The sequence below is a fragment of the Heterodontus francisci genome, chromosome 12, assembly GCF_036365525.1.
Source record: "Heterodontus francisci isolate sHetFra1 chromosome 12, sHetFra1.hap1, whole genome shotgun sequence".
Lineage (NCBI taxonomy): Eukaryota > Metazoa > Chordata > Chondrichthyes > Heterodontiformes > Heterodontidae > Heterodontus > Heterodontus francisci.
In genome coordinates, this window is record NC_090382.1 from 92,869,787 (window position 1) to 92,896,742 (window position 26,956).

Consider the following 26,956-nt stretch of genomic DNA (forward strand, 5'->3'; position numbering starts at 1 on the left):
TTTATAGGGCTAGTCGAGTTATGTTTCTGGTCAATGGTAACCCTCAGGATGTTGATGGTGGGGATTCAGCGACAGTTATGTCATTGAACGTCGTGGGGAGAGATGGTTAGATTCTCTCATGTTGAAGATGGTCATTGCCTGGCACTTGTGAGGCGTGAATGTCACTCCTTTGCTCTTGTTCAAAATAGTACCATGGGATCTTTTACGTTCACCTGAGGGAGCAGACAGGGCCTCTGCTTTACGTTTCATGCAACAGATAGCATCTCTAACAGTGCAGCACTCCCTCAGTACTGCAATAGAGTGTCAGCCTAGATTATTGTCCTGGAGTGGGACTCAAACCCAAAACATAGAAAAATAGGAGGCCATTCAGCCCTTCGAGCCTGCTCCACCATTTAATACGATCATGGCTGATCAGCCAAACTCAGTAACCTGTTCCCGCTTTTTCCCCGTATCCCATGATCCCATTAGCCCGAAGAACTATATCTAACTCTTTCTTGAATATATTTAATGATTTGGCCTCAACTGCTTTCCGTGGTAGAGAATTCCACAGGTTTACCACTCTCTGGGTGAAGAAATCTCTCCTCATCTCAGCCCTAGATGGCTTACCCCTTATCCTTAGACTGTGACCCCTGGTTCTGGACTCCCCTGTCATCGAGAACATCCTTCCTGCATCTAGTCTGTCCAGTCCTTTTAGAATTTTGTAGGTTTCTATGAGATCCCCTCTCATTCTTCTAAACTCTAGCGAATATAAGCCTAATCAACCCAATCTTTCTTCATACGTCAGTCCTGCCATCCCAGGAATCAGTCTGGTGAACCTTCGCTGCACTCCCTCCTTAGCAAGAACATCCTTCCTCAGAAAAAGGGACCAAAACTGCACACAATATTCCAGATGTGGTCTTACCAAGGCCTTGTATAATTGCAGCAAGACATCCCTGCTCCTGTACTCGAATCCTCTCGCTATGAAGGCCAACATACTATTTGCCTTCTTAACTGCCTGCTGCACCTGCATGCTTACTTTCAGTGACTGGTGCACAAGGACACCCATGTCTTGCTGCACCTCCCCCTTTCCCAATCTATCGCCCTTCAGATAATAATCTGCCTTTCCGTTTTTGCCACCAAAGCGGATAACCTCACATTTATCCAAATCATACTGCATCTGCCGTATATTTGTCCACTCACTCAACCTGTCCAAATCACAATGGAGCTTCTCTACATCCTCCTCACAGCTCACACTCCCACCCAGCTTTGTGTCGTCTGCAAACTTGGATATGTTACATTTAATTCCCTCATCTATATCATTAATCTATATTATGAATAGCTGGGGTCCTAGCACTGATCCCTGCGGTACCCCACTAGTCACTGCCTGCCACTCGGAAAAATACCCGTTTATTCCTACTCTTTGTTTCCTGTCTGCCAACCAGTTCTCTATCCATGTCAGTACCTTACCCCCAATCCCATGTGCTTTGATTTTTCACGCTAATCTCTTATGTGGGACCTTATCGAAAGCCTTCTGAAAGTCCAAATACACCACATCCACTAGTTCTCCCTTATCTATTCTACTAGTTACATCCTCAAAAAATTCCAGTAGATTTGTCAAGCATGATTTCCCTTTCGTAAATCTATGTTGACTTTGTCTGATCCTGTCATTGTTTGCCAAGTGCTCTGCTATTACATCTTTCATAATGGACTCTAGCATTTTCCCCACTACTGATGTCAGGCTAACCTGTCTCAGAAATGAGTGCTACCAAATGAGCTACAGCTGACACACTAAAGGTGTAGAAATTACAATGACAGAGATAATTTGTCCTCCTCTATTGAGTTAAATAGCGATTTACAGACTATAAGATACTGATAGGAAAAAACATTTATTCCATAGAAGGGCTTTTATTATTTTCTCCCTTGTAGCTACATCATCTTTGCAGCAGTTACAGCAAATACTAATTATTAATAGGAACCAGTAAGCTCTCCAACATACAAACATAACCCACAGTTAGCAAAACAGGAAACACAAGTGTACATAGAGAAGCAAAGGTGAAAAGTTAAAGGATTTTGCTTAATGTTTCCAGGCAATGTATTGTCAACAAAGGCAATACTAATCAAAAATATATTCCAGGGCATTTAAATGCAAGTCTAAACAAGGTCACCAGTTAGGATACCTTTTTTAAACTGTGTCTACAGTTTTGGACACCTGACCTGCAAAAAAATTAATATTTCAAAAATAATCTTGCTTCCAGGACTTGGTGCTTTAAGTTAGAAAGAAAAACGCAACTGGATATAATTTCCATAGGGAAAAAACATAATTGAAATATGTTCTAGGTCTCTGAAGTGCTGAGACATAGATGTTGTATATGTAAACCGATTATTTCAATGGATTGTGATAATATAGCAGATAATATAGTTCAATAGTAACGAGATTGGAGCCAGATGACTTGAAGAACTGCTCTCTAACTCCACCACCGTCCCTCCTCACAAAAGAAAATGATTATGGAATAGGGTCATAAAACCAGTTCATGATGGGTCAGTTAACACCTTCAGCACAACAACAACTTGTATTTATACTGCTATCTTTAACATAGTAAAATATCAGAAGGCACTTCACAGGAGTGTAAACAGACACAAAATTGAATAACAAACTGGATAAATAACTAACTGGGAATGGGAATGAAGATTAGGGTGATTGGCATAATCTGGAATGGGAATCAGAATGGTTCATGCGCTGCCAGGACCAGGAAGGATACTATCCATTGAGGGCAGCTGACTGCCACTCAACAGTGGAGATGGTAAAAATCCTCAAATGTTTCTTGCTCATCTTCAAGGATCAGGGCCAAAAAGAAGGTAGAGGTGGATTATGCATGGTATGTGGGGGGGGAAAACCCATTGGGCCAAAAGGAATTTTCTTACTCTGTTCTCTTATGTTAAGAAACACAGTGTTTCCATTTAAAACTGTATATTTTGAATGTGAAGATTTCCTGGATGGAATATCCACAATAATGAAGAAATGAATTGTTCCTCTCAACAGCCAAGTCTTAAAAAGAAAAATCCAAAGGTATTCATGGCACATCTGAGCTGGCAGATCCTGCATGCAAGAAGCTGCTGTGATTGTGGCTAGCTCAAGTAGGTAGAAAGTTTCCAATAGTCACCAGGTGCCTTCCAGGATTGCTTAGTTTGACTAATTGGATCTTGTGAACAATCTTTGGAATGGCAGAAAACCAAAGGAATTCATACAGGAACAGTGCAGCTCAAGATTGAGCAGCTGTTAAATGCAACCATTAAATTTTCTTTATTCCTGAACAGTCTAAGCAGTGAAGATTGACAGATCTCCCTCCAAACATTCCACCCGTCAGAGAATCTGAACAGTCCCAGGAAAGAGGATCCACTTGCGAGAGTATACTCCTTCCCTGCTCAGAGCATCAGCATAATTGAGCAGTCAGGGTGGTAAAGTTACCATGACACATGTACTGATTCATTGTACTGTTGTAGATAAAAAAGGGAGAGCTTCAATTTTATATTCATTCCAGACTGGAAAAGATCACACAGCTGGTAGAGATGTAAAATCTTAAAAGGTACAGTAATCAACAGTTTCCCCAACTTTGTGACAAGTTATTCATTTCATAGCATCAAGGCAATTTTAGTGCAGGAAGAGGTTATTTGGCCATTGTGCCTTTGCCAGTGCTAGCTCCACGAATCCCACTTCCCTGCTCTTGTTCCATACCATTTAATATTTCTCTTCCAGGATTAACTCACTCCTGAACATCTGACTACCTTGATATTATAGGCACTCATGATAAAGTATTCCATATCTTAATATGTGCAAAAACTTCTGCGTAAAAAGAATTCCTTCTTTATGCATTTAATTCTACAAAGTGATTGATGACAACGCTACGTCATCAGGATGCGCCGCGGTGCGCATATGCGCACACGGTCTCAGGCCCTCTGCGCATGCGCTGCGGTCCGGATTGCCAGGACCAGTTTGCGCATGCGCAGATGACGTCATCGCGTAACGTCACCTTCCTCGGGGGACACGCCAGATTTGCCTCTGCGCATGCGCAAACTGGTCCTGGCAATCCGGACCGCAGCGCATGCGCAGAGGGCCTGAGACCATGTGCGCATGTGCGTCAATCTTCCGAAAGCTTCGGCGCGAGTTTTTGAAAATGGAAGGAGGAGAGGTTTCGTCGGGCATTTTATCTCAATTATTTAGTCATTTTGGACATTTGCTTCATTTTTATTAGACAGAGGAGATTGTTCCAAGGTAAGTTGCTCTGAAAATATTTACATTGTCTGGAGCACCGCATGTGCTCCAATCCCTGTTGTTAAGTTGGTCTGAAAACATTTCGAGGGGGGAAGGGAGGGGGGAGAAGGAGGGAAGGGAGGGGGGAGAAGGAGGGAAGGGAGGGAAGGGAGGGGGGAGAAGGAGGGAAGGGAGGGGGGAGAAGGAGGGAAGGGAGGGGGAGAAGGAGGGAAGGGAGGGGGGAGAAGGAGGGAAGGGAGGGAGGGAAGGAGGATGGAAGGGAGGGAGGTCGGGAGGGAGGGGGGAAGGGAGGTCGGGGGGGAGCAGCGGAGCGGAAGGGGAGTGCCTTTTTCTGTGCATGCGCCATAAACACAAGGACTGGCTGATGAGATGGAGCCAATTAATTTGCCCAACAATTGCCCGGAAGCACCTTCGGATGGAGGTGGCCATGTGCTGGACATCAGTCGCGTGCCACAATCCATGGATCCTGAGCGTTTCACCCCCTGGCCTAATGATCTGATGGACCATACATACGCCTGCCTGTTCAAAGCTCCACTTCCCCCACCTGCGGTACCCTCTCCTTGCTGTTCGGTTACACAGTCACCTGTTCCTGCACCCATCCGAGCAGTGCACGTGGACACACAGCCACATGTTTCCCCATCCGCCCTTGAAACAACCATGCAGAGCCTTGTGAGACTCCGCAATTGCCAGCTGCTGCCTGTCAAGCAGAGAAGGCGTCCAAAGGGGTCAAGCACTTGGGGAACATTCAGCAAGAAGAGACTGAGCACTAAAAGAAACAAGCATGCCGTGTCCAGTGGTAGCACAAATGTGAATGCTCTTGCTGCGTACACAACTGGTGAGGTGGGAGTGCAGCCACACCATTCTCCATCCTCAGTGATGCTTTACGGCAAAGGTAGATAAGAGTGAAAGAAATGGAAGATGATGCTGATAGTAGTAGGCAGGATTAAATGGGAATGGATGGGAAGACGCACGAGTAGCATAACCCTAGCAGGGAACAGCTGGGCTAAATGGCCTGCTTTATGTTCATAGTCCAAAAGAAATGTGCTTCTTTTTCCAGCACCCTCACATCATTCATGTTTTCCCTGAGAGCAGCATTGAACCATCACGAGATAGGGGCAGTTACATCATCCTGACTCCTACAGCTGAGGTGGGTACTAAGTGATTCATTGGTCTATACTGCAGAGCAGAAAGCATGCGCAACAGTAATTTCATTGGAGGGAGGGAAGCTCTGACACTGATGTTCTTTCATTATTTCCTTTCATGTAAAATGTGCCCTTGAGAAAACAATCCTTGACACTTAAGGACGGCATTCCAGCAAAGGAGGCAGTGCAGGAGATGACGCAAGGATGTGATGATTCCTGCATCTGAGGTGGGTAATAAGTGTTTCTTTGGCGACGGTATCAATTGGTGCCTTCACTGCAGAACTTAAAAAGGTGTGCGCAACAGTAATTTCAGTGGATGGAGGGAGGCAAGCTCTGACTCTGATTTGCTTTTCTTCTTTTCATGTAAAACATGCCGTCGAGAAAACAATCCTCGAGACATACGGTCAGCATTCAAGCAACGAAGGCAACTGGATCATGCTGCGGATCTCATCACGATGTGGAAAGGAACATTGCATTTATGGATGAATTGGGAATGCACATTGGTATGCGCTTGGGGAACATTCACCAAGAATAGACTGAGCTCAGACTCTTGTGACTTTGCCTTCTTCACATGGACAATACAGTAGTGGAATAGACAGCCAAGCGTTCATTCACCACAAGGCTCTCCAGGAACAATCTCTTTAGCTGTGCATAGCAGAGACTCGGCCTGTCTGTCTAACGGGAATGCTGGACACAACATTCATGTATCCATGCACAGCAGTTCCTCGGATACTTAATAAAACTTTTCAATAATTAAACCCAGAATTGTTGAGGTTTTGTTTTGCATGCTATTTCCCCGACTTTGCAACTGCACTTCAGATATTCAACTATGGTGGAGGGGTGGAGGTAGGGGGGTAGAGGGAGGGGTGGGTGAAGAGGGGGAGGGGTGGGTGAAGAGGGGGAGGGGTGGGTGAAGAGGGAGCATGCAAAAGCAGGGACCAGACAGTTGCAATGCCTGAAGTACTGTGGAGAAGTAGGGGAGAAGCAACTCGGTTGGGCATCCACAGCTGGAGGGAACGGCTGAATGGAGAGGTCCGGAAGCGAGAGGCCGTAGAGAGCCATGGGGAGCGAGCGTGCGAAGTCCTTGGTGTCACCGGGTCCAGGGACTGGCCAGTAAGTCTTTTGCTGTTGTGTTTATGGCGCATGCACAGAAAAAGGCGCTCCGCTGCTCCCCCACCACTCTCTCCCCTTCCTCCATCTCCCTTCCCTCCCTCCCACTTCCCCTCCCCCTTCCCTCCCTCCCACTTCCCCTCCCCCTCACCCCAACTTCCCCTCCCCCTCACCCCAACTTCCCATCCCCCTCACCCCCACTTCCCATCCCCCTCACCCCCACTTCCCATCCCCCTCCCCCTCCCCCCTTCTTTACCCCTCCCTCCTTCTCCCCCTCCCTCTTTCTCCCCCCCTCCCTCTCCCTCTTTCTCCCCCCTCCCTCTTTCTCCCCCTCCCTCTTTCTCACCCCCTCCCTCTTTCTCACCCCCTCCCTCTTTCTCACCCCCTCCCTCTCCCTCTTTCTCACCCCCTCCCTCTCCCTCTTTCTCACCCCCTCCCTCTCCCTCTTTCTCACCCCCTCCCTCTCCCTCTTTCTCACCCCTTCCCTCTCTCCTCCCTCTCCCCCCCTCTTTCTCTCCCCCCCTCACCCCCGGCATCGCTACACGCTGCTCTCCCCGCGCTGCTCTCCCCGCCCCCCGCGCTGCTCTCCCCGACCCCGCGCTGCTCTCCCCGGCCCCCGCGCTGCTCTTCCCGGCCCCCGCGCTGCTCTTCCCGGCCCCCGCGCTGCTCTTCCCGGCCCCCGCGCTGCTCTTCCCGGCCCCCGCGCTGCTCTTCCCGGCCCCCGCGCTGCTCTCCCAGGCCCGCTCCACTCTCTCACTCCGGCCATTGTATTCTGCCACGTGTTTGTTAGGTTTCATCTCTGTGATTCTTTGAGCAGCGCCATCTTTAGTCCTGGCAGCTGCTACAGTCGCAAGCTGTGACGTATTCGTGGCACATGCAGTATTTGCGCATGTGCCAAAACAGCGCCACCTACCGATCGCGTTGTCAACAATTGCGGTCTTAATTCTAATCCTGAGTTTATGATCTGCTGTTACCAATTCTATGATCCTGTATCCAGACCCCTCACAATTTTGCACATTTCAATCAGATCTCCCCTCAGCCTTCTCTGTTCCAAGGAGAACAACCCCAGCCTATCCAATCTTTCCTCGTGGCTACATTTTTACAGTCCTGGCAACATCCATGTAAATCTCCTCTGTACTGTCTCTAGTGCACTTACATCCTTTCTGTAATGAGGTGACCAGAATTGCACACAGTACTCAAGTTGTGGCCTAACCAATGAGTTATGCAGTTCCAGCGTAACCTCCCTGCTCTTATATTCTGTACCTCAGCTAATAATGGAAAGGATTCCATAGGTCGTCTTAATCACCTTATCGACCTGTCCTGCTACCTTTAGGGATCTGTGGACATACACTTCAAGGTCCCTCACTTCCTCCCACACCTCTCTGTATCCTCCCATTTATTGTGTATTCCTTTGCCTTGTTTGACCTCCCCAAATGCATCACCTCACACTTCTCCAAGTTGAATAACGTGCTTGAGTTTTTTTGATGAGGTAACAGAGAGGGTTGATGAAGATAATGTAGTTGATGTGGAGTACTTGAAGTTCCAAAAGGCATTTAATCAAGTGTCACATACAGGCTTGAATGGAAAGTTAAAGCCCATGTAATAAAAGGGACAGTAGCAGCATGGATACAAAGTTGTTTGAATGACAGGAAATAGAGAGTAGTGGTGAACGGTTGTTTTTCAGACTGGAGGAAGGTATATAGTGGAATTCCCCCGTGCTCGGTGGTAGGACCACTGCTTTTCTTAATATATAAGTGTATTTATAGACCAAGGCTAAGGGAGTAAACCCTAACAGAAAATCCGGAGCGGAACCCCGTAGGCGGTCATGTGTCACCTTTGGCATGTTTCCGGCAGTTCCTGCAGCCATACTGGTGCCAAACGTCGTGTCCTGCACTCCTTTGGACCCCACCAGAAAGGCCGAGAGGGGGGTTTTGACGACTGGGCAACTCTCAACCTCCATAAATTTGCCCAGGCATGCGCCATGGAGAGGTCACTCCATAGTTGCCTCACAGCGACTAAAACAACACGGAAGGCAGCAGTTACGGGTTATAAGTCCAGATAAAAAATTTCTCTGCAGCACCTGTGGAAGAGCCTGTCACTCCAGAATTGGCCTTTATAGCCACTCCAGGCGCTGCTTCACAAACCACTGACCACCTCCAGGCGCGTATCCATTGTCTCTCGAGATAAGGAGGCCCAAAGAAGAAGAAGAAGATCCATGGAAATAATCTTTCATTATTTAATCTCTCAAATGCTTTCATAATTTTGACCATTCTATTAAATCTCCTCAGTAAAGTTGTTTCTAAAAAAAGTCCCTCCAACATAAGTAGATCTCGTCATCCCAGATATCATCTGTGAATCAACATTACATTTTCTCTGAGATCTTTCTATCCAAAAACTGATGCTGAAAACTGAAAAAAATACACCAACTGAAGCCTAATCAATGTCTGCACAGATTAATCAAGTTGTTATCATTACCTTCTGCTTTTGTATTCAATAGCTGTGTATACAACCCAGAATCCAATTTTCCCTTTTTCATCTCTAACTTTACATTTACATCCATGTTCCATTTTACACTTTTGGGTATGGCCATTCTCTTTCTTTTGACTTCAGATTTATCTGTGTTGAACTGCATTTTCCATATACCTGCCTGTTCCACTTATCTGTCTAGGTTCTCCTGTGTTGTTTCATAGCCTTGTTATGTCATTTATTGTTCTCAGCAAATTTTGATTTCAATCCCTCTATTAGCATGTCTAGATCATTTATGTATGTAGAGATAGTGAAGGGGACTGTCAGAGAATACAGCAGAATATAGATAGATTGGAGAGTTGGGCAGAGAAATGGCAGATGGAGTTCAATCAGGGCAAATGCGAGGTGATGCATTTTGGAAGATCCAATTCAAGAGTGAACTATACAGTAAATGGAAAAGTCCTGGGGAAAATTGATGTCCAGAGAGATTTGGGTGTTCAGGTCCACTGTTCCCTGAAGGTGGCAACGCAGGTAAATAGAGTGGTCAAGAAGGCATACGGCATGCTTTCCTTCATCGGACGGGGCATTGAGTACAAGAGTTGGCAGGTCATGTTACAGTTGTATAGGACTTTGGTTCGGCCACATTTGGAATACTGCGTACAGTTCTGGTCGCCACATTATCAAAAGGATGTGGATGCTTTGGAGAGGGTGCAGAGGAGGTTCACCAGGATGTTGCCTGGTATGGAGGGCGCTAGCTATGAAGAGAGGTTGAGCAGATTAGGATTATTTTCATTAGAAAGACGGAGGTTGAGGGGGGACCTGATTGAGGTGTACAAAATCATGAGAGGTATAGACAGGGTGGATAGCAAGAGGCTTTTTCCCAGAGTGGGGGATTCAATTACTAGAGGACACGAGTTCAAAGTGAAAGGGGAAAAGTTTAGGGGGGATATGCGTGGAAAGTTCTTTACGCAGAGGGTGGTGGGCACCTGGAACGCATTGCCAGCGGAGGTGGTAGATGCGGGCACGATGGAGTCTTTTAAGATGTATCTAGACAGATACATGAATGGGCAGGAAGAAAAGAGATACAGAACCTTAGAAAATAGGCGACATGTTTAGAGAGAGGATCTGGATCGGCGCAGGCTTGGAGGGCCGAACGGCCTGTTCCTGTGCTGTAATTATCTTTGTTCTTTGTTTTTAGAACAGGAGATGACAACATAAGGCATGCCATTATCTGTATCTTGCATGGAGAAGTGTTCATTCACTTGTATTCTGTAGTTTTTATTCTATAGTCATAAGTTCTATGCATGGCAACACTCTGCCATTAACGACAGATTCAGCAAGTCTGCACTCCCAAAGTGGAATCTTGCTAGACAAAGCAAGAATCATAGGCAGGACTAAAACACTAAATCCCCAATTTTTGACTGTGACTCCCATCAATGAGGTTTGTTGCTGAATAACACAAATTACCAACATCTATCTTTGGTAAATTCCTCAAAGAATTTGATTAAATCAGTTAAATGTTCAACAATGTTATCAAGGTTTACTGGTTTCTAATTACTAGAACTATCCATTCCCCCCTTCTTTATCACCACCCTCCATGGAATCATAGAACGGTTACAGCAAAGAAAGAGGCTATTCGGCTCATTGTGTCCATGCCGGCTCTCTGCGAGAGCAACTCAGCTAGTTCCACTTCACTGCCTTTTGCCTGTAGCCCTGCAAACCTTTTCTCTTTAGATGATTATCCAATTCCCATTTGAAAGCCACGATTGAATCTGCCTCCACCACAATCTCAGGCAGTGCATTCCACATTCTAACCACTCGCTGCATATAAAGACACTTTCCTCATCACAAATTTTGCCAATCACTAAAAATCGGTGTCATGTGGTTCTCAGCCCTGTCGCCAATGGGAACAGTTTCTCCCCAACTACTCTGTCCAGACTCCTCATTACTTTGAACACCTCAAATCAAATCTCCTCTCAACCTTGTAACAAGCGTTTTCATATTTTTTGTTAAAACTTGGAATCTATATTTTAAAACTGAAGTGGCTGAACTTTTTTTTTTAAAAGGTTGACCCGTAAACAAGTTTTTACTGGAAAGCTTGTGATTTCAAGTAAACATAGCAGGGGGTTTGACTTAAGAGCTATTTTTGTGTTGTGACAAGACAGAATTCACAATTATCGTGGGACTTGCCTGGAAAAAAAGCTAGTTTTACTTTGAACTGTTAAAAGCCAGCTGAGTTTTGGACTACAAGAGGCAGCTGGAGATCAGAAGAAAATCCAGACCAGAGTTACCTCTCTTTCAAGAATCCTTGCCCTTGAAAAGCAAAAGCCTGTATGAAGTTGTACTATTGCCTCCTGTATTTTGAAGAATTCCTGAATGTTTGCCGAAACTTTGCATCTTCGAAAGAACTTTGCATCGAATGTGCTGAGTACTGAAACCTCTGTTGCTGCACACCTGCTGTAAGACCTATGTGAAGCCTTCTGCAGTTGAATTTCTTTGAACGCCTACCCAAACAGACTGTTTATCAACCTTGCCTAGAAAAATTCATAGTGGCAGCCAACTATTCGACTTTGGGACACCTCACCAAAACAAAGAACTTACTTCCAGATCTTTGTAGTCTATGTTTTTTTTATTCCTTCTATTTCTTTGCAACAGCTATAAACAAAAATCCCTTTTTTCCCAGTTAACTAGTTTTTGGATGCATGTCGAGCTGCCTAGAGCTGAGAAACATGAAGGGGCAAAAAACGTTAGTGGGGGTTGTATATAGGCCCCCAAACAGTAGTGGTGATGTTGGGAATGGCATTAAACAGGAAATTAGAGACGCATGCGATAAAGGAACATCTGTAATTATGGGTGAATTTAGTCTGCATATAGATTGGACAAATCAAATTAGTCACAATACCGTAGAGGAGGAATTCTTGGAGTGTATACGGGATGGTTTTCTGGACCAATACATTGAGGAACCAACTAGAGAACAGGCCATCCTAGACTGGGCATTGTGTAATGAGAGAGGAATAATTGACAATCTAGTGGTGCGAGACACCTTGGGGATGGGCAACCCTAACATGATAGAATTCTTCATCAAGATGGAGAGTGAAATAGTTGATTCTGAGACTCGGGTCCTCAATCTTAGTAAAGGAAACTACGAAGGTATGAGGCGCGAGTTGGCTATGACGGATTGGGAAACGTTACTTAAAGGGATGACGGTGGATAGACAACGGCAAACATTTAAAGAGCACAAGGATGAACTGCAACAATTGTTTATCCCTGTCTGGTGCAAAAGTAAAATGGGAAAGGTAGCCGAACCATGGCTTACAAGGGAAATTAGAGATAGCATTAGATCCAAGGAAGAGGCATATAAATCTGCCAGAAAAACAACAGACCTGAGGATTGGTAGCAGTTTAGAATTCAGCAAAGGAGGACCAAGGGATTGATTAAGAAGGGGAAAATAGAGTACGAGAGCAAGCTTGCGGGGAACATAAAAACTGACTGTAAAAGTTTCTATAGGTATGTGAAGAGAAAAAGATTGGTGAAGACAAATGTAGGTCCCTTACAGTCAGAAACAGGGGAATTTATTATGGGGAACAAAGAAATGACTGACCAACGAAATGCGTACTTTGGTTCTGTCTTCACAAAGGAGGACACAAATATCATACCAGAAATGTTGGGGAACACAGGGCTTAGTGAGAGAGAGGAACTGAAGGAAATCAGTATTAGTAGAGAAATGGTATTGGGGAAATTGATGGGATTGAAGGCCGATAAATCCCCAGGGCCTGATGGTATGCATCCCAGAGTACTTAAGGAAGTGGCCCTAGAAATAGTGGATACATTGGTGGTCATCTTCCAAGATTCTATAGACTCTGGAACAGTTCCTACAGATTGGAGGATAGCTCATGTAACCCCACTATTTAAAAAGGAAGGTAGCGAGAAAGCAGTCAGCCTGATGTCAGTAGTGGGGAAAATTCTAGAGTCCATTATCAAAGATTTTATAGCAGAGCACTTAGAGAACAGTGGTAGAATCGGGCAGAGTCAGCATGGATTTACGAAAGGGAAATCATGCTTGACAAATCTACTAGAATTCTTCGTGGATGTAACTAGGGATGTCACTCGTAGAGTTGACGAGGGGGAGCCAGTGGATATGGTTTATTTGGACTTTCAGAAGGCTTTTGACAAAGTCCCACATAAGAGATTAGTGTGTAAAATTAAAGCACATAGGATTGGAGGTAGTGTACTGTGATAGATAGAAAATTGGTTGGCAGACAGGAAACAAAGAGTAGGGATAAATGGGTCTTTTTCCGAATGGCAGACAGTGACTAGTGGGGTACCGCAGGGATCGGTGCTAGGACCCCAGCTATTCACAATATATATTAATGATTTAGATGAGGGAACTAAATGTAATATCTCCAAATTTGCAAATGACACAAAACTGGGTGGGAGAGTGAGTTGTGAGGAGGATGCAGAGAGGCTTCAGGGTGATTTGGACAAGTTGAGTGAGTGGGCTAATGCATGGCAGATGCAGTATAATGTGGATAAATGTGAGGTTATCCACTTTGGTAACAAAAACAGGAAGGCAGATTATCATCTGAACGGCTATAGACAGAGAGGGGAATATGCAGCGAGACCTGGGTGTTCTCGTACACCAGTCGCTGAAGGTAAGCATGCAGGTCCCACAGGCAGTAAAAAAGGCAAATGGTATGTCGGCCTTCATAGCGAGAGGATTCGAGTACAGGAGCAGGGATGTCTTGCTGCAATTATACAGGGCCTTGGTGAGGCCACACCTGGAATATTGTGTGCAGTTTTGGTCTCCTTATTTGAGGAAGGAAGTTCTTGCTATAGAGGGAGTGCAGCGAAGGTTTACCAGACTGATTCCTGGGATGGCGGGACTGACGTATAAGGAGAGATTGAGTCAGTTAGGATTATATTGTCTGGAGTTCAGAAGCATGAGGGGGGATCTCAGAGAAACCTATAAAATTCTAACAGGACTTGACAGGGTTGATGCAGGAAGGATGTTCCCGATGGTGGAGGAGTCCAGAACCAGGGGTCATAGTCTAAGGATACGGGGCAAACCTTTCAGGACTGAGATCAGGAGAAATTTCTTCACCCAGAGAGTGGTGAGTCTGTGGAATTCGCTACCACAGAAAGCAGTTGAGGCCAAAACATTGTATGCTTTCAAGAAGGAGTTAGCTACAGCTCTTGGGTCTAAAGGGATCAAAGGGTATGGGGCGAAAGCGGGAACAGGTTACTGAGTTGGATGATTAGCCATGATCATAATGAATGGCGGAGCAGGCTCGAAGGGCTGAATGGTCCACTCCTGCTCCTATTTTCTATGTTTCTATGTGCGTGTGTGTGAGGGCTAGGGGGAAAATAAGGGGCTTTAATATTTCAATTCACGTATATATTTACTTCATTATTGGTTAAGACTTGGCTTGTAATAAACAGAAAATTTTGTTGTTTATTAAAGAAACTTCGTTGGTGTGCTTTACTCTGGGGACAAATACAGTATCTAACTGTTTCAGTAAGTGGGAAAATTTATCGCTAAGTTGTGGCCTGTGGAGAAGTGGGACTGAATTGACAGTGCAGTCCTCCTGTCTCGGTCGTAACAACCTTCTCTTCTCTAAGGAAGACAACCCCAGCTTCTCCAATCTATCCACATAACTGAAGTCCCTCATCCCGGAACCATTCTCATCAATCTTTTCTGCACCCTCTTCAATGCCTTCACATCATTCCTAAAGTGTGGTGCCCAGAATTGGACACAATACTCCAGTTGAGGCCGAACCAGTGTTTTATAAAGGTTCACCATAACTTGCTTGCTTTTGTAACCTACATCTTGATATATAAAGCTCAGGATTCCATATGGTTTACTAACCGCTTTCTGAGCCTGCCCTGCCACCGTCAATGATTTGTGCACCTATACCCAGAGTTTCCTCTGCTCCTGCACCCCTTTGGAATTGTATCCTTTGTTTTATATTGCCTTTCCTCATTCTTGCAACGAAAATCTATTCTATATCTATTCTTTTCATACTTCACTGCATTAAATTTCATCTGCCATGTGCACCTGCCCCCCCACCCACCATTCCAGCCTGTCTGTGTCCTCCTGAAGTCTATCACTTTTCCTCCTCACAGTTCACAATACTTCCAAATTCTGCGTCATCTGCAGATTTTGAAATTGTGCCATGCACACCCTAGTCTAGGTCATTAATACAGATCAAGAAAAGTAGTGGTCCTAATACTGACCCCTGGCGAACCCCACTATATACCATCCTCCAGTCCAAAAGACAATCGTTCACCACTACTCTCTGTTTCCCGTCACACTCACAACTTTGTATCCATGCTGCCACTGCCCCTTTTATTCCACGGGTTTCAACTTTGCTGATAAGTCTGTTATGTGGCACTTTATCAAATGTCTTTTGGAAGTCCATGTACACCACATCAACCTTCTCTGTTACCTCATCAAAAAACTCAATCAAATTAGTTAAACATGATTTGCCCTTGAAAAATCCATGCTGGCTTTCCTTACTTAATCCACATTCATCCAAGTGATGTTAATTTTGTCCCCGATTATCATTTCTAAAAGCTTTCCCATCACCAAGGTTAAACTGACCAGCCTGTAATTGCTGGGCTTATCCTTACAGTATTTTTTGAACAAGGCTGTAACATTTGCAATTCTCCAGTCCTCTGCCCTTTGGCACCACCCCTGTATCTAAGGAGGTTTGGAAAATTATGGCCAGTGCCTCCTCAATTTCCACCCTTACTTCCCTCAATATCCTCAGATGCCTCTCATCCGGTCTTGGTGACTTATCAACTTTTATGTACAGCCAGCTTTTCTAATAACTCCTCTTTATCAATTTTCAGTCCATCCAGTATCCTCTCACACTCTACGACTTCAGCAGCATCTTCTTCTTTGGTAAAGACAGATGCACAATACTAATTTAATACCTAGGCCATGCCCTCTGCCTCCATGTGTAAATCCCCTTTTTGGTCCCTAATCGCCCCACTCCTCCTTTTACCACCCTTCGGATAATTATATCTCCTGTTTCCAAAGAATATGCATTTGAGTACGAATGTGAAGTGGTATAACTATTCCATTGAAGATTACTTTTTCCTTGCATGAAAATTAATTTGTGAAGAAATGTATTACAGTCTTCTTATACTTACGCTTTAAGAGTTTCAAATCCTTGTTCTTTGTACTGAAGTTCTTGCCTCATATGAGATAGCTCTCGCTTCAGTTTATTCACCTATTGTAGTGAAAAGTAGTTTACTGATTTTGTTCGAGCTTAGCATTTTTTTTTATACACAGAACCATTTTTGTGTACTTTTTAAAATTTTCTCCGACATGGGACCCAAGCTGTGTTTCTAATTCTTACTACAGGTGGCATTACCGCACAACATGATACACAAAGTGCTAGATCTCACTAGATTCTTGGTTTAAACCTTTAAATTCTGTAATATGAGTAAACATCCCAGAGCTGTAATCGACAAGCATTCTAAGTGATAGTTATGAACAATCTGGAGGCTTCAAAGAAACTGATAATCACAACTTTATGAATTATGCTAGTCCTTACCCTGGATTTTGTTGTTGAAATTTCTGCCTTGAGAATGTCTGGGTCATACTTAGTACTAGACGAAGAACCTGAGAACACTTAAAAACAATCACAAAAATATTCAAATGGGAAAATTCTGGCTCTTAGAAACATGATACATATATAGATAAAATATAGAAATATACGTACTCTCTCTAATGCTCACAGAAACTTAAGGTTGCATAAACTGGCAATCATAGTTCCTTTAGAAAAGCAGTGGACAACATCAAGGGATATGGGGAGAAAGCGGGAACAGGGTACTGAATTAGACGATCAGCCATTATCTTTTTTGAATGGTGGAGCAGGCCTGAGGGGCTGAATGGCCCACTCCTGCTCCTATTTTCTATGTAACATTCTTTCCAGACTGCAGAACCTTACCCAACAAAACTGTCTTAAACCATGGTATCATTCTGGTGAATCTACATTTAAAGTTGGTCAGTACCCTGTAATAGACTAAGTCCCAGAGTGGGAATCTAAATAACTTGCAAACTCATTAACCAAAAGTGGAAAATTCATTAACTAAAAACCAAGGAACTCATTAACCAAAAGGGGGAAATCATTAACCAAAAGTCAGAAATTGGCTGCAAAAATTAAGGGCAGAATTTTAACAGCCAAGGGGATGTGGGTTCAGATTTGGATAGGGAGGTTAAATGCCCAACAAATGCCAGTTTTACAGAAACCCAACATGATCCCACTCACTTCCGGCTGTTGGCTTTTGGACTCATGCAGAAAACCCCCATGGAGCTGCCAGGCCTTTCATTTAAATATGTAAAGTGACAATTAATTCTGCCTTTAACACAGCATTCTGGCTCGAACACCCAGTGCACTCGTTTCCAGAGCTGTGTGGAACATGCCAGGATCAACACGGCAAGACCAGAGCAGGGAGTCATTGACCAATGAAATTCACAGGCTGGAAAGACATTAAAAGAGTAAAACTGCAAAGCTGCTTCCCTGCCTATAGGAAAGGTTTGTGCTCCCACGACTTCTTCTGACAGCATGCTTTCACATCTTTACTGGTTTTGGAAGTCGTTACATCTATCTTAGACTTCGTCCACTTTTATCTGCAATTCCCTGCTGTCAGTTTTCACGACAGTATGGCAGCAGCTTATGCAGCTGTACCGTGGACCCATGAACCGCAGATGAAGAACAAGAGGAGCAGAAATATTAACAATAGGAGCAGGATCAACACCAACAGCACCAGCAGGAACAGCAACAACAGCAGCAGCTTCCTTCTCTGCAGCCACAGGACAGAGGGGATGGACACAGCTCCGGCTCAAGGAAGGCGATAAGCCACCAGCACAGGGTGTACAGAAAGAGGATCGGCTTCCTCGCCATGACAGAGCAATAGCTCCTCAGGCTTTAACGACAGCTCATTACTGACATCTGCAGACTTCTGGAAAAAGACCTCTTCCCAAGAGGGCCAGGTTGACATGCATTGCCAGTGGCCATCAAGGTCACGACAACCTGACTTTCTTCGCCTCCGACTCCTTTCAGGGCTCTGCTGGTGACATCGGCAGGATTTCACAATCTGCTCCCTACAAGTGTATCTCCCTCGTGACCGATGCCATGTTTGCCAAGGCTGCCACTTACATCCGCTTAATACCAAGGAGGCCAGTCAGACCCAGAGGGCTCCCCCATCTGCTGCAGTGGCTGGATTCTTACAGGTACAGACTGCACACATGTAACAATCAAGATGCTCTCAGATCATCCTGTAATATTGACTGTACAGTGTAACAGTTGTAATCATATCTCACCTTGATTCAGCTAATTACAGAACCCTCTGCAAGAGGAAGAAAAGGAAATAATACAACACTATCTCTATGAACATGCTTGCTTGACTTTTCAGCAGTATTTATCAATTGGAAGGGATTCCACTCCATCAATGTTCAGCTAGTATGTGACCATCGGATGGTTTTCATGCATGTCTGTGAAAGATATCCTTGAAGATCCCATGATTCCTTCATTCCACGACTGTCACATATCTCACTGATCTACGTACCTTCAGAGTGAGCGGTGGCTCTTTAGAGACAAGCGCCACCCTATGAGGTCCTGGGTGATGACATCTGTGAGGAGCCCTATCACTGAAGCAGACGAAAGGTACAACAGAAGCCACATGAGCACAAGGACGATCAGTAAGCAAGCCAATGGGCTGCTGAAGTTGTGATGCAGATGCCTGGAAAGAGATGGGGGCACCTTTCAATATCCACCAGCAGGGGTATCAAGAATAGTAGTGGTCTGCTGTGCTTTGCACAACAATGCGCTGCAAAAGGAGGACGGTGCTGACCTTATCTGCATCCTCAGATAAGGAGGAGAAGCTTGATGTGGCTAGGGTGCCTTCAGCCAGTCACCTAGCTGCCAGAGAAGTCCATGACAAGCTCATACCAACATGCTTCAGATAACCTCAGTGCATGAAGCCATATGGCATGCCAATGCTAAAACTTCTGTCCCCCACCCCCACCCAACGGAAATTATGCCCACAGTCAAAAATCCCTCCATCATATTCACACCCTTTGCTCGTCTTATACTCTAGTGATACCATTCTCCTGAAGCCTATTGTCCATTTGGAATTCAGCAGGCAACACTGGAGATGGCAGTACAATGGAAACTTCAAATAAAGTGCTTGATCTTTGAAATATTCATATACATCATGAAATTGACATTGCAAATAAGAAGTCTACTTATTCTGCTTTCTGTTACCCCTATGTGGTGCTACCTATTTGGTTTCAACAGAGCTAGAAGCAGGCTGTTCATTGCCCTGCTCTGACAGATGAGATGCCCATGGCGGACAGTCTCTGGGTTTTGCAGCCTGTTTGGGCCACACCAAAGACTACCCCACCTGCATCTGTGCAGGGGCAGACTCAGTCATCGGGGCACGAGGCAGCATGTGGGACTCTGTGGAGGTGCACAAAGGCACCCAAAGAGTGCCTTGAGAAGAGTTCCCACATCCCTTCTCCATTTTCCCTCTCATAGCCCACCTGCACTTCCCTACTAGCCAAGAGCTGGGGAGCACCTTACTCCACTTTGGCGAGGCGCTAAACGGCCAAGGCAAGGCTTTCCTCCATTTGTGTCGAGTGGCAGACTTAGTGCACAGGTCATTGGTCAGGGTAAGCATGCCTGTCATGTCTGATTCTTCAGCAGGTGGCCACTCTTTCAATGGAGGTGGACATCAGCACAAATGCCTGAGACTTCAAGGCACTTACAGTAGAGACTGACCCCTCCAATCTCTCTCCAATGGTGTGCAGTGTCTCTGGAAATGATGGCAGAACCTCAAATATTTCCCATTGCTGATCCAGAAGTGCCCTCTTCATGGATGACCCCCGAGACTCAGCATCTGCATTCAAACTGAGCAGAGCTTGGAATGTACTGCGTCCTCTGAGAGGGATTCGCCACAGCTTTCCCTGTCTCAAGCACCTGCTCCTGCTCACATGCTATTGTGCAGGCCACCATGTGACTATGTAACTATCTCCCTTGGAGGCCCCACCAAAATGTGTACATCTGAGCTGGTGGAGAGTATGCATGAATCCTGTGAGGGTGCTTCATCAGAGTGCGCGCCCTCCTCTGAGGACTCCTTGGCTTCCTCCCACTCCAGCATCACCCTTGAAGGACCTGTGGCAGATGAAAGACATGAATTAGAACTGACATGAGGAAAAGGTTCAAAGTCAACATTTCAGTTAGTGGTGACAGCAATTCTAATGAGTGATTGTTATATGCCAAATGACAGTTTGATAAATAAATCTGTCTCTAGGCATGCGGGAGACCTCCATCTCTTCATCATCAATGCCTACTGACTGCCACGTACCAATTTCCTTTGCAGCAGTCAGCATGGCTATGACTTGTGAGCCACCCATGTTTCACTGCCTCTCTCTAGAGTTGTGTGCCCTCTTCTTTAAGGAGAGAAAGCAGAGAGTTATGAATGTGAGAAATAGGATATTTACAGAGCATGGAAGAACAACATTTGTAATGGGTGACTGTGAAGGATGGGTGTTAAATAACACCAAGATGAGGGTGTGTGAGAGTGCTTCATGCACAGATGGGGATGAGAGGTGGTGCCTCAAGAGAGAGAGGAAGTGGAGCTGCATGGTGTGATGGTCTAAGGAATGCTGTGCAGAAGTATGCTGGGGAAGTCAGAGTGTGGGGGTTGACACCAGAAAGTAGTATGCCACTCACCTTTCCTGCCCAAACGATGTTAGTGAACCTCTTGCGGCACTGAATCCAGGTTGTAGGGACCAAACTCCTGGTGCTCATTTGCTTTCGCGACTTCCAGGCACACCTTCAGTCCGTTGGAAACAGCACTTCTCTGCTCACAGCATCTAGCATCACCTCCAGGGAAGAGCCAGAGAACTGGGGGGAGCAGCCATCCCATGTATCATTTCCATCCTTTTCTTTCCAGAAACCTACAGAACCAATGTAGCATGCAGCCATTCTGACCTCTGCTGGGGTCCCTTTAAACAGAATTCCTTCTATTGACATGCAGGTTGTCATCGCGCCCGCACTCTGTGATTGGCCAGGAAACCCAAAGACTGGATGCTAATGCTGTGGCTGTTCCCGCTGCTGTTATGATCAAGTTACTGACCAAATGCCGGCACACCCAACTGAGAGCGGGTCGGTTCCATTAAAATTCTACATAAATCCAGAGTGAGGAACATCTGCATCTTAAGCTTTATCATAGATACTGTACATTAGGATAAGTAGATGAAACTCTCCATTAAAGCAACACTGCTTCTAAAAAGGAACACTTCTTTAAGCAGAAGGCAATAGTTTATCAGTACTCACAGCTGTTCTGGGAACTAGATTTATCCTTCCAGACATCATTTAGCTGCCTATATTCGTGTTGAGCCAATTCTAATCTCTGTTGCTTCACTTGGTAGATTTCCTTCTGTGCAGTTAGAGCATCTTGTGCTACGACCAGATAGTCTTTCAACATGCGTTCCTGTTCTCTTCGCCACTGAGCCCGAGGATCCTCTACCTGTGTTGTCTCTGAAAGATAATAAATCATGAACTGAGCATGCACAAAGCCTTCAAATGGTGACAAAAGCTTGATTATGTCACAATCTGGTTATGAGATTTGCTGAAGTAAGACAAAACAATTTACACATTTATTTTTCACCAAAAGCTACAGAATATTGGAATTCTGTTTGTAGTTGCTGATTGATCAAACACTTAAAGGTGAAGCAATATAATTCTGTAATTGGAATGCTTACGTGTATTGTGATCAATATAATAGACTCCAACTTGTGCATCGAATGCTTCTTCCCAACCCAATGGCAATTCATCTCCTACACAATCACCAAAGGAGAGAGGTTTGGTCCATCTACAGAACAAAGAAAATAAAGGTCAGCTTCCTAGTCTTTATCAATGGTTAATTAATACTGCATCACAGTGGCTTGGTACAAAAATCTGTCTCTTTGCTGTTTATGTAATGCCGTATATCACTCAGAGAAGCCTAGGAAGAGTTAAAGAATAATATCAATATGCATTGATGTAGTACCCATCATGTGGAAAAACGTGCCTCACACAGAATATTGATTACAGGTATTTAAAAGCTTGGTCAAAGAAGGGGATTTTAAGGAGGGTCAAAGAGAAGGAGGTGTAAAGCTTTAGGCAGGAAATTCTATAGCACTGGGCCTAGGCAGCTGACTGCAAGGCCATGCCGCAAACATGGGAAGAAGGGAGGAGCTCCACAAAAGGTCAGAAGTGCAAGGAATGGAGAGCTCAAGTGAGAAGGTCTTTTACGGTTATGGAATGTAGTTGAAATAGGGAGGGGCAAGGCAATGAAGGGATTTTAAAGAAGAGTCCCCATCCAGCACCACCCTCCTCCACCTGGTTGAACTTATTCTCCCATTGAACAACTTTCTTCTTCAACTCCACCCACTTGCTCCAAATAAAAGGCGTTGCTATGGGTACCTGCATGGGTCCTAGCTATGCCTGCCTCTTTGTGGAACATTCCTTGTTCAAGTTCTACTCGGGCCCCCTCCCTCACCTCTTTTTCCGGTACATTGATGAGTGCATTGGTGCCATTTCCTGCTCTCGGCCTGAACTGGAAAATTGAATTGACTTTCCTTCCAATTTCCACCCTTCTCTTACCTTCACATGATCCATCTCCAACTCTTCCCTTCCCTTCCTTGATTTCTCGGTCTCCATTTCTGGGGATAGGCTATCAACCTGTATTCACTATAAACCCACTGACTCCCATAGCCACTTCGACTACACTTCCTCACACCCCACTTCCTGTAAGGACTCTATTCCATTCTCCCAGTTTCTCTGTCTCCGTTGCATCTATTCGGATGTTGCAACCTTCCATACTAGTGCGTTCGATATGCCCTCCATTTTCCTCAACCAAGAATTCATCTCAACATGGTCAACAGGGCCCTCAACCGTGTCCGTTCTATTTCACACACTTCTGCTCCCTTCCCCTCCCTCCGAAAACCATTATAAGGTTCTCCTTGTCCTCACCTTCCATCCCACCAGCCTCTGCCTTCAACAGATCATCCTCCGTCATTTCCATCACCTCCAGCATGATGCTACCACCAAACACATTTTCTCCTCCTCTCCCAGCACTCCGACGCGACCATTCCCTGCATGACACCCTAGTTCACTCCCCAATCATCCCAACAACCCCACCCTTTCCTATGGCACCTTTCCATGAAGACAGGAGATGCAACATGCCCTTTTACATCCTCCCTTATCACAGCCCATAGCCCCAAACACTTCTTCCAAGTGAAAGTGATTTACTTGTACATCTTTCAATTTAGTATACTGTATTCACTGCTCATAATGTGATCTCCTCTACGTTGCAGAGACCAAAAGTAGACAGGGTGATGGCTTTGTGTGACTGCAAGCATGAGTGTGAGCTTTCAGTTGCCTGTCATTTTAATTCTCCACCTTGCTCCCACTCTGACCTTTTTGTCCTTGACCTGCTGCAAGGTTCCAATGAAGCTCAACGCAAGCTTGAGGAACCGCACCTCATCTTTCTACTGGGCACTTTACAGCCTTCAGGACTCAGTGAGTTCAATAATTTTCGATCATAACCTCTGCCCCCCATTTTTTCATTTTTTTGCTGGTTCGTTTTTATTTTCTTTTGTTTCTTTCTTAATTACTTTCCTTTATATTTGGATTGCCGCTATCCTGCCATTCACACCGCTTCGAGACACATGTCTCCACAGATGCTGCCAGACCTGCTGTGTATTTCCAGCACTTTTTGTTTTTGTTTCTTCGAGACACATCTTTTGTTTCTTTACTGGTCCCCTTTGGCTATGAACAATACAATCTTTTGTCATTTAATGTCTCCAGCTCTCCGCCCGTTCATAGGCCTTCCGTTTTGTTCTTCTCACCCTCTCCCCTTTCACTTGCTCAAAACCTATTATGTTTCTACCTTTTCTCAGTTATGATGAAAGGTCACAGAACTGTAATGCTAACTCTGGTTCTCTCTCCACAGATGCTGCCAGACCTGCTGAGTGTTTCAAACATTTTCTGTTTTTATTTCAGTAAAACATCAGAATAGCTGAGTGACAACAGCATGGATAAGGGTTTCAGCAGCAAATAGCAATGTGTTAAGCAATGTTACAGAGGTAGAAATAGTTGTGTTTTTTGTAATAGAAGGTGAAGTTGGAGGCTCAGCTTGGGGTCAAATAGAATGCACCGTGAATAATTTGCTTCAGCCCAAGACAGTAGCCGGGTAAGGGAAATGGAACTGGAGCCAAGAGTATGGTTAGTAGGAAGAGTCAAAGATAAAGACTTTGGTCTTCCCAACATTTTGCAGCTCATCCAAGATTGGATTTTGAACAAGCTTAGAGACAGTGGAGGGGTCAAGAGAAGTGGTGTGGCAGTAAAGCTGGGTGTCATCGGTGTAAACATGGAAGCTGACCCCTTGTCTGCAGATAATGTCATCAGCAATAGAGTAGATAAGAGGAGGACCAGCATAGTCCCTTGGGGGCTCCAAAGGTGATGATGTGGGGATGGGAAGGGAAACATTGCTGGAAATACTCTGGATACAATCAGATCGGTAAAATGAGCCAAGTTTATGTTTATGTTTAGAGATACAGCACTGAAACAGGCCCTTCGGCCCACCGAGTCTGTGCCGACCATCAACCACCCATTTTATACTAATCCTACACTAATTCCACATCCCCACCTGTCTCTATATTTCCCTACCACCTATCTATACTAGGGGCAATTTATAAAGGCCAATTAACCTATCAACCAGCAAGTCTTTGGCATGTGGGAGGAAACCGGAGCACCCGGAGGAAACCCACGCAGACACAGGGAGAACTTGCAAACTCCACACAGGCAGTCCCCAGAATTGAACCCGGATCGCTGGAGCTGTGACGCTGCGGTGCTAACCACTGCGCCACTGTGCCGCCCGTAAAGTGAGGGCAGTTGCACAGAGCTGGATGGCAAAGAGACATGGGAGCGAATGCAGCCTTTGACGAAGTCAACCACACCAAAGAGGTGTAGAAGGACCAGGGTAACACACTATGGTCACAGTCACATAAGGTGTTGTTCGTGATTTTGTTTGGAGCTATTTCAGTGATCTGGGAAGGACAGAATCCTGTTTGAAGGAAACAAATAGCTGTATGAAAGGTGGACACAGATCTGCAAGATGACGAACATGTTCAAAGACTTGAGAGAAAATAGAGATTGGAAGTTAGGTGCTTTGCAAGGACAGAGGGGTCAAAGGTGTTTCGCTTTGAGGGAGGGTGTTACTGGCAGTAAGTAAAACACAGTACTGTCTGTGAGTGCAGCAAAATCCCACTGTCCTCCACAACCCCAAAGTACCAGATATCTAACTCTAATTGGTAGATCTTGCAAACCATCTCAATTGTCAGCTTTAAAAACATTCTTTCTTTCATATTGTAGGGAAAGCATCTACAGTAACAAAAGCTTGAAGAAGGACATGACTGCTCAAAGGTCAAAATTATCTGAATGCTGCCAAATCAGAGCACCAAATTATAAAGTTCACCTGTTGGTCTGCCTCAATCAGTACAAGTAAACAGCATGACAATAATGCGATCGATCTACTGAGCTGGCACTGCTGCACCTAGTCATCCTGATCGGACTTGTGAAATATACCAAAGTGCTGATTGAAAACACTGCCTATATCGACATGAAGACTGCTAACAGACATAGTCAGCAGAAAAGATTTCAATCTCTGGAAAAAGTCCTTCAGCTCAATAAAGTTACAAAACAAGCTACAAACACAAATAGGTCTACAGTTTAGGCTGTAGTTTGTGCTTATCCAGTCTCAACATAGAACAAGTAAATCTCTCCACGTCCTGAGTAGCATCCTAAACATGTTACAAATGATCTGCAGTGCATCATTAGGTGACCTCAGTGGAGCACAGCAAATTCAAAACTGTACTGGTTTCATTCTCAAATGCAGTTAAGTGGACACTGGGCGGTACAGTGGCGCAGTGGTTAGCACCGCAGCCTCACAGCTCCAGCAACCCGGGTTCAATTCTGGGTACTGCCTGTGTGGAGTTTGCAAGTTCTCCCTGTGTCTGCGTGGGTTTCCTCCGGGTGCTCCGGTTTCCTCCCACATGCCAAAGACTTGCAGGTTGATAGGTTAATTGGCCATTATAAATTGCTCCTAGTATAGGTAGGTGGTAGGGAAAATATAGGGACAGGTGAGGCTGTGGTAGGAATATGGAATTAGTGTAGGATTAGTATAAATGGGTGGTTGATGGTCGGCACAGACTCGGTGGGCCGAAGGGCCTGTTTCAGTGCTGTATCTCTAAATTAAAAAAAAATAAATAAAATACCTGTTTCTGCTGCCACCAGTGCAGATTGAGAAAATCGATTTATCATCAATGGAGGAAAAGCCTATACATACTGTCTGCTACAAATGAAACAGCAATTATAAAACACGATAACTAAGTAGTATCAGTAACTCTCATCCACTGATCTGAAAATGAGATTCACTGAACAATCGGAGTATGCTGTTTATCCATTGTTAGAAAACTAACTTTCTTTTCATCTGTAAAATGTTGCCAGGCAAGACGATACAGGAAACAAAGCACGCAAGAATAAAACCCATTGGTAAAAGCCAACCACATAGCTTTAAAATGAGTGAAATTGCAATTATTTTCATGTGGCTCTGGCTGCTTCAGAAACTGCTCTGCAATATATACAAAGAAATTTCTATGGGGCTCTAATGCTGATATTGCAGAAGTAGTTCTGCAAATATAAATGCAACATTAAATCTCATCACCTGGTGATGTTAAATCCTTGATCCTTGCAGCACCAAAGAACAGAAGTTGCCAGATTTGCATATGGGATGGTCACTGGCAAATAAAGATCAACATGGACAAATGCAAGGCAAGCGCATAACTGAAGTTAAAAATAGGAGGCATATGTACTCCATAAGTAGGATAGGACTTTTCACTGGGAAAGACCGAGGAAATTGAATATTA

General features: G+C 44.8%; 1 protein-coding gene across 3 annotated transcripts in view; it reads right to left on the reverse strand.

The window, feature by feature from the left end:
* The window catches only part of wwc1 (WW and C2 domain containing 1), a 171,429-nt gene that overhangs the window by 115,580 nt on the left and 28,893 nt on the right, over positions 1-26,956 (reverse strand). For all 3 annotated transcript variants that reach the window (XR_010976111.1, XM_068043868.1, XM_068043869.1), the window contains exons 2-5: positions 21,749-21,858; positions 21,321-21,524; positions 16,530-16,606; positions 16,123-16,202 (exon numbers count right to left, since the gene is read on the reverse strand). Coding sequence is in view for 2 of the 3 variants with exons in the window: in XM_068043868.1 (XP_067899969.1) it covers positions 16,123-16,202; positions 16,530-16,606; positions 21,321-21,524; positions 21,749-21,858 (471 nt within the window). In the remaining variant the exon portion in view is untranslated. The remainder of the gene's footprint in view (positions 1-16,122; positions 16,203-16,529; positions 16,607-21,320; positions 21,525-21,748; positions 21,859-26,956) is intronic.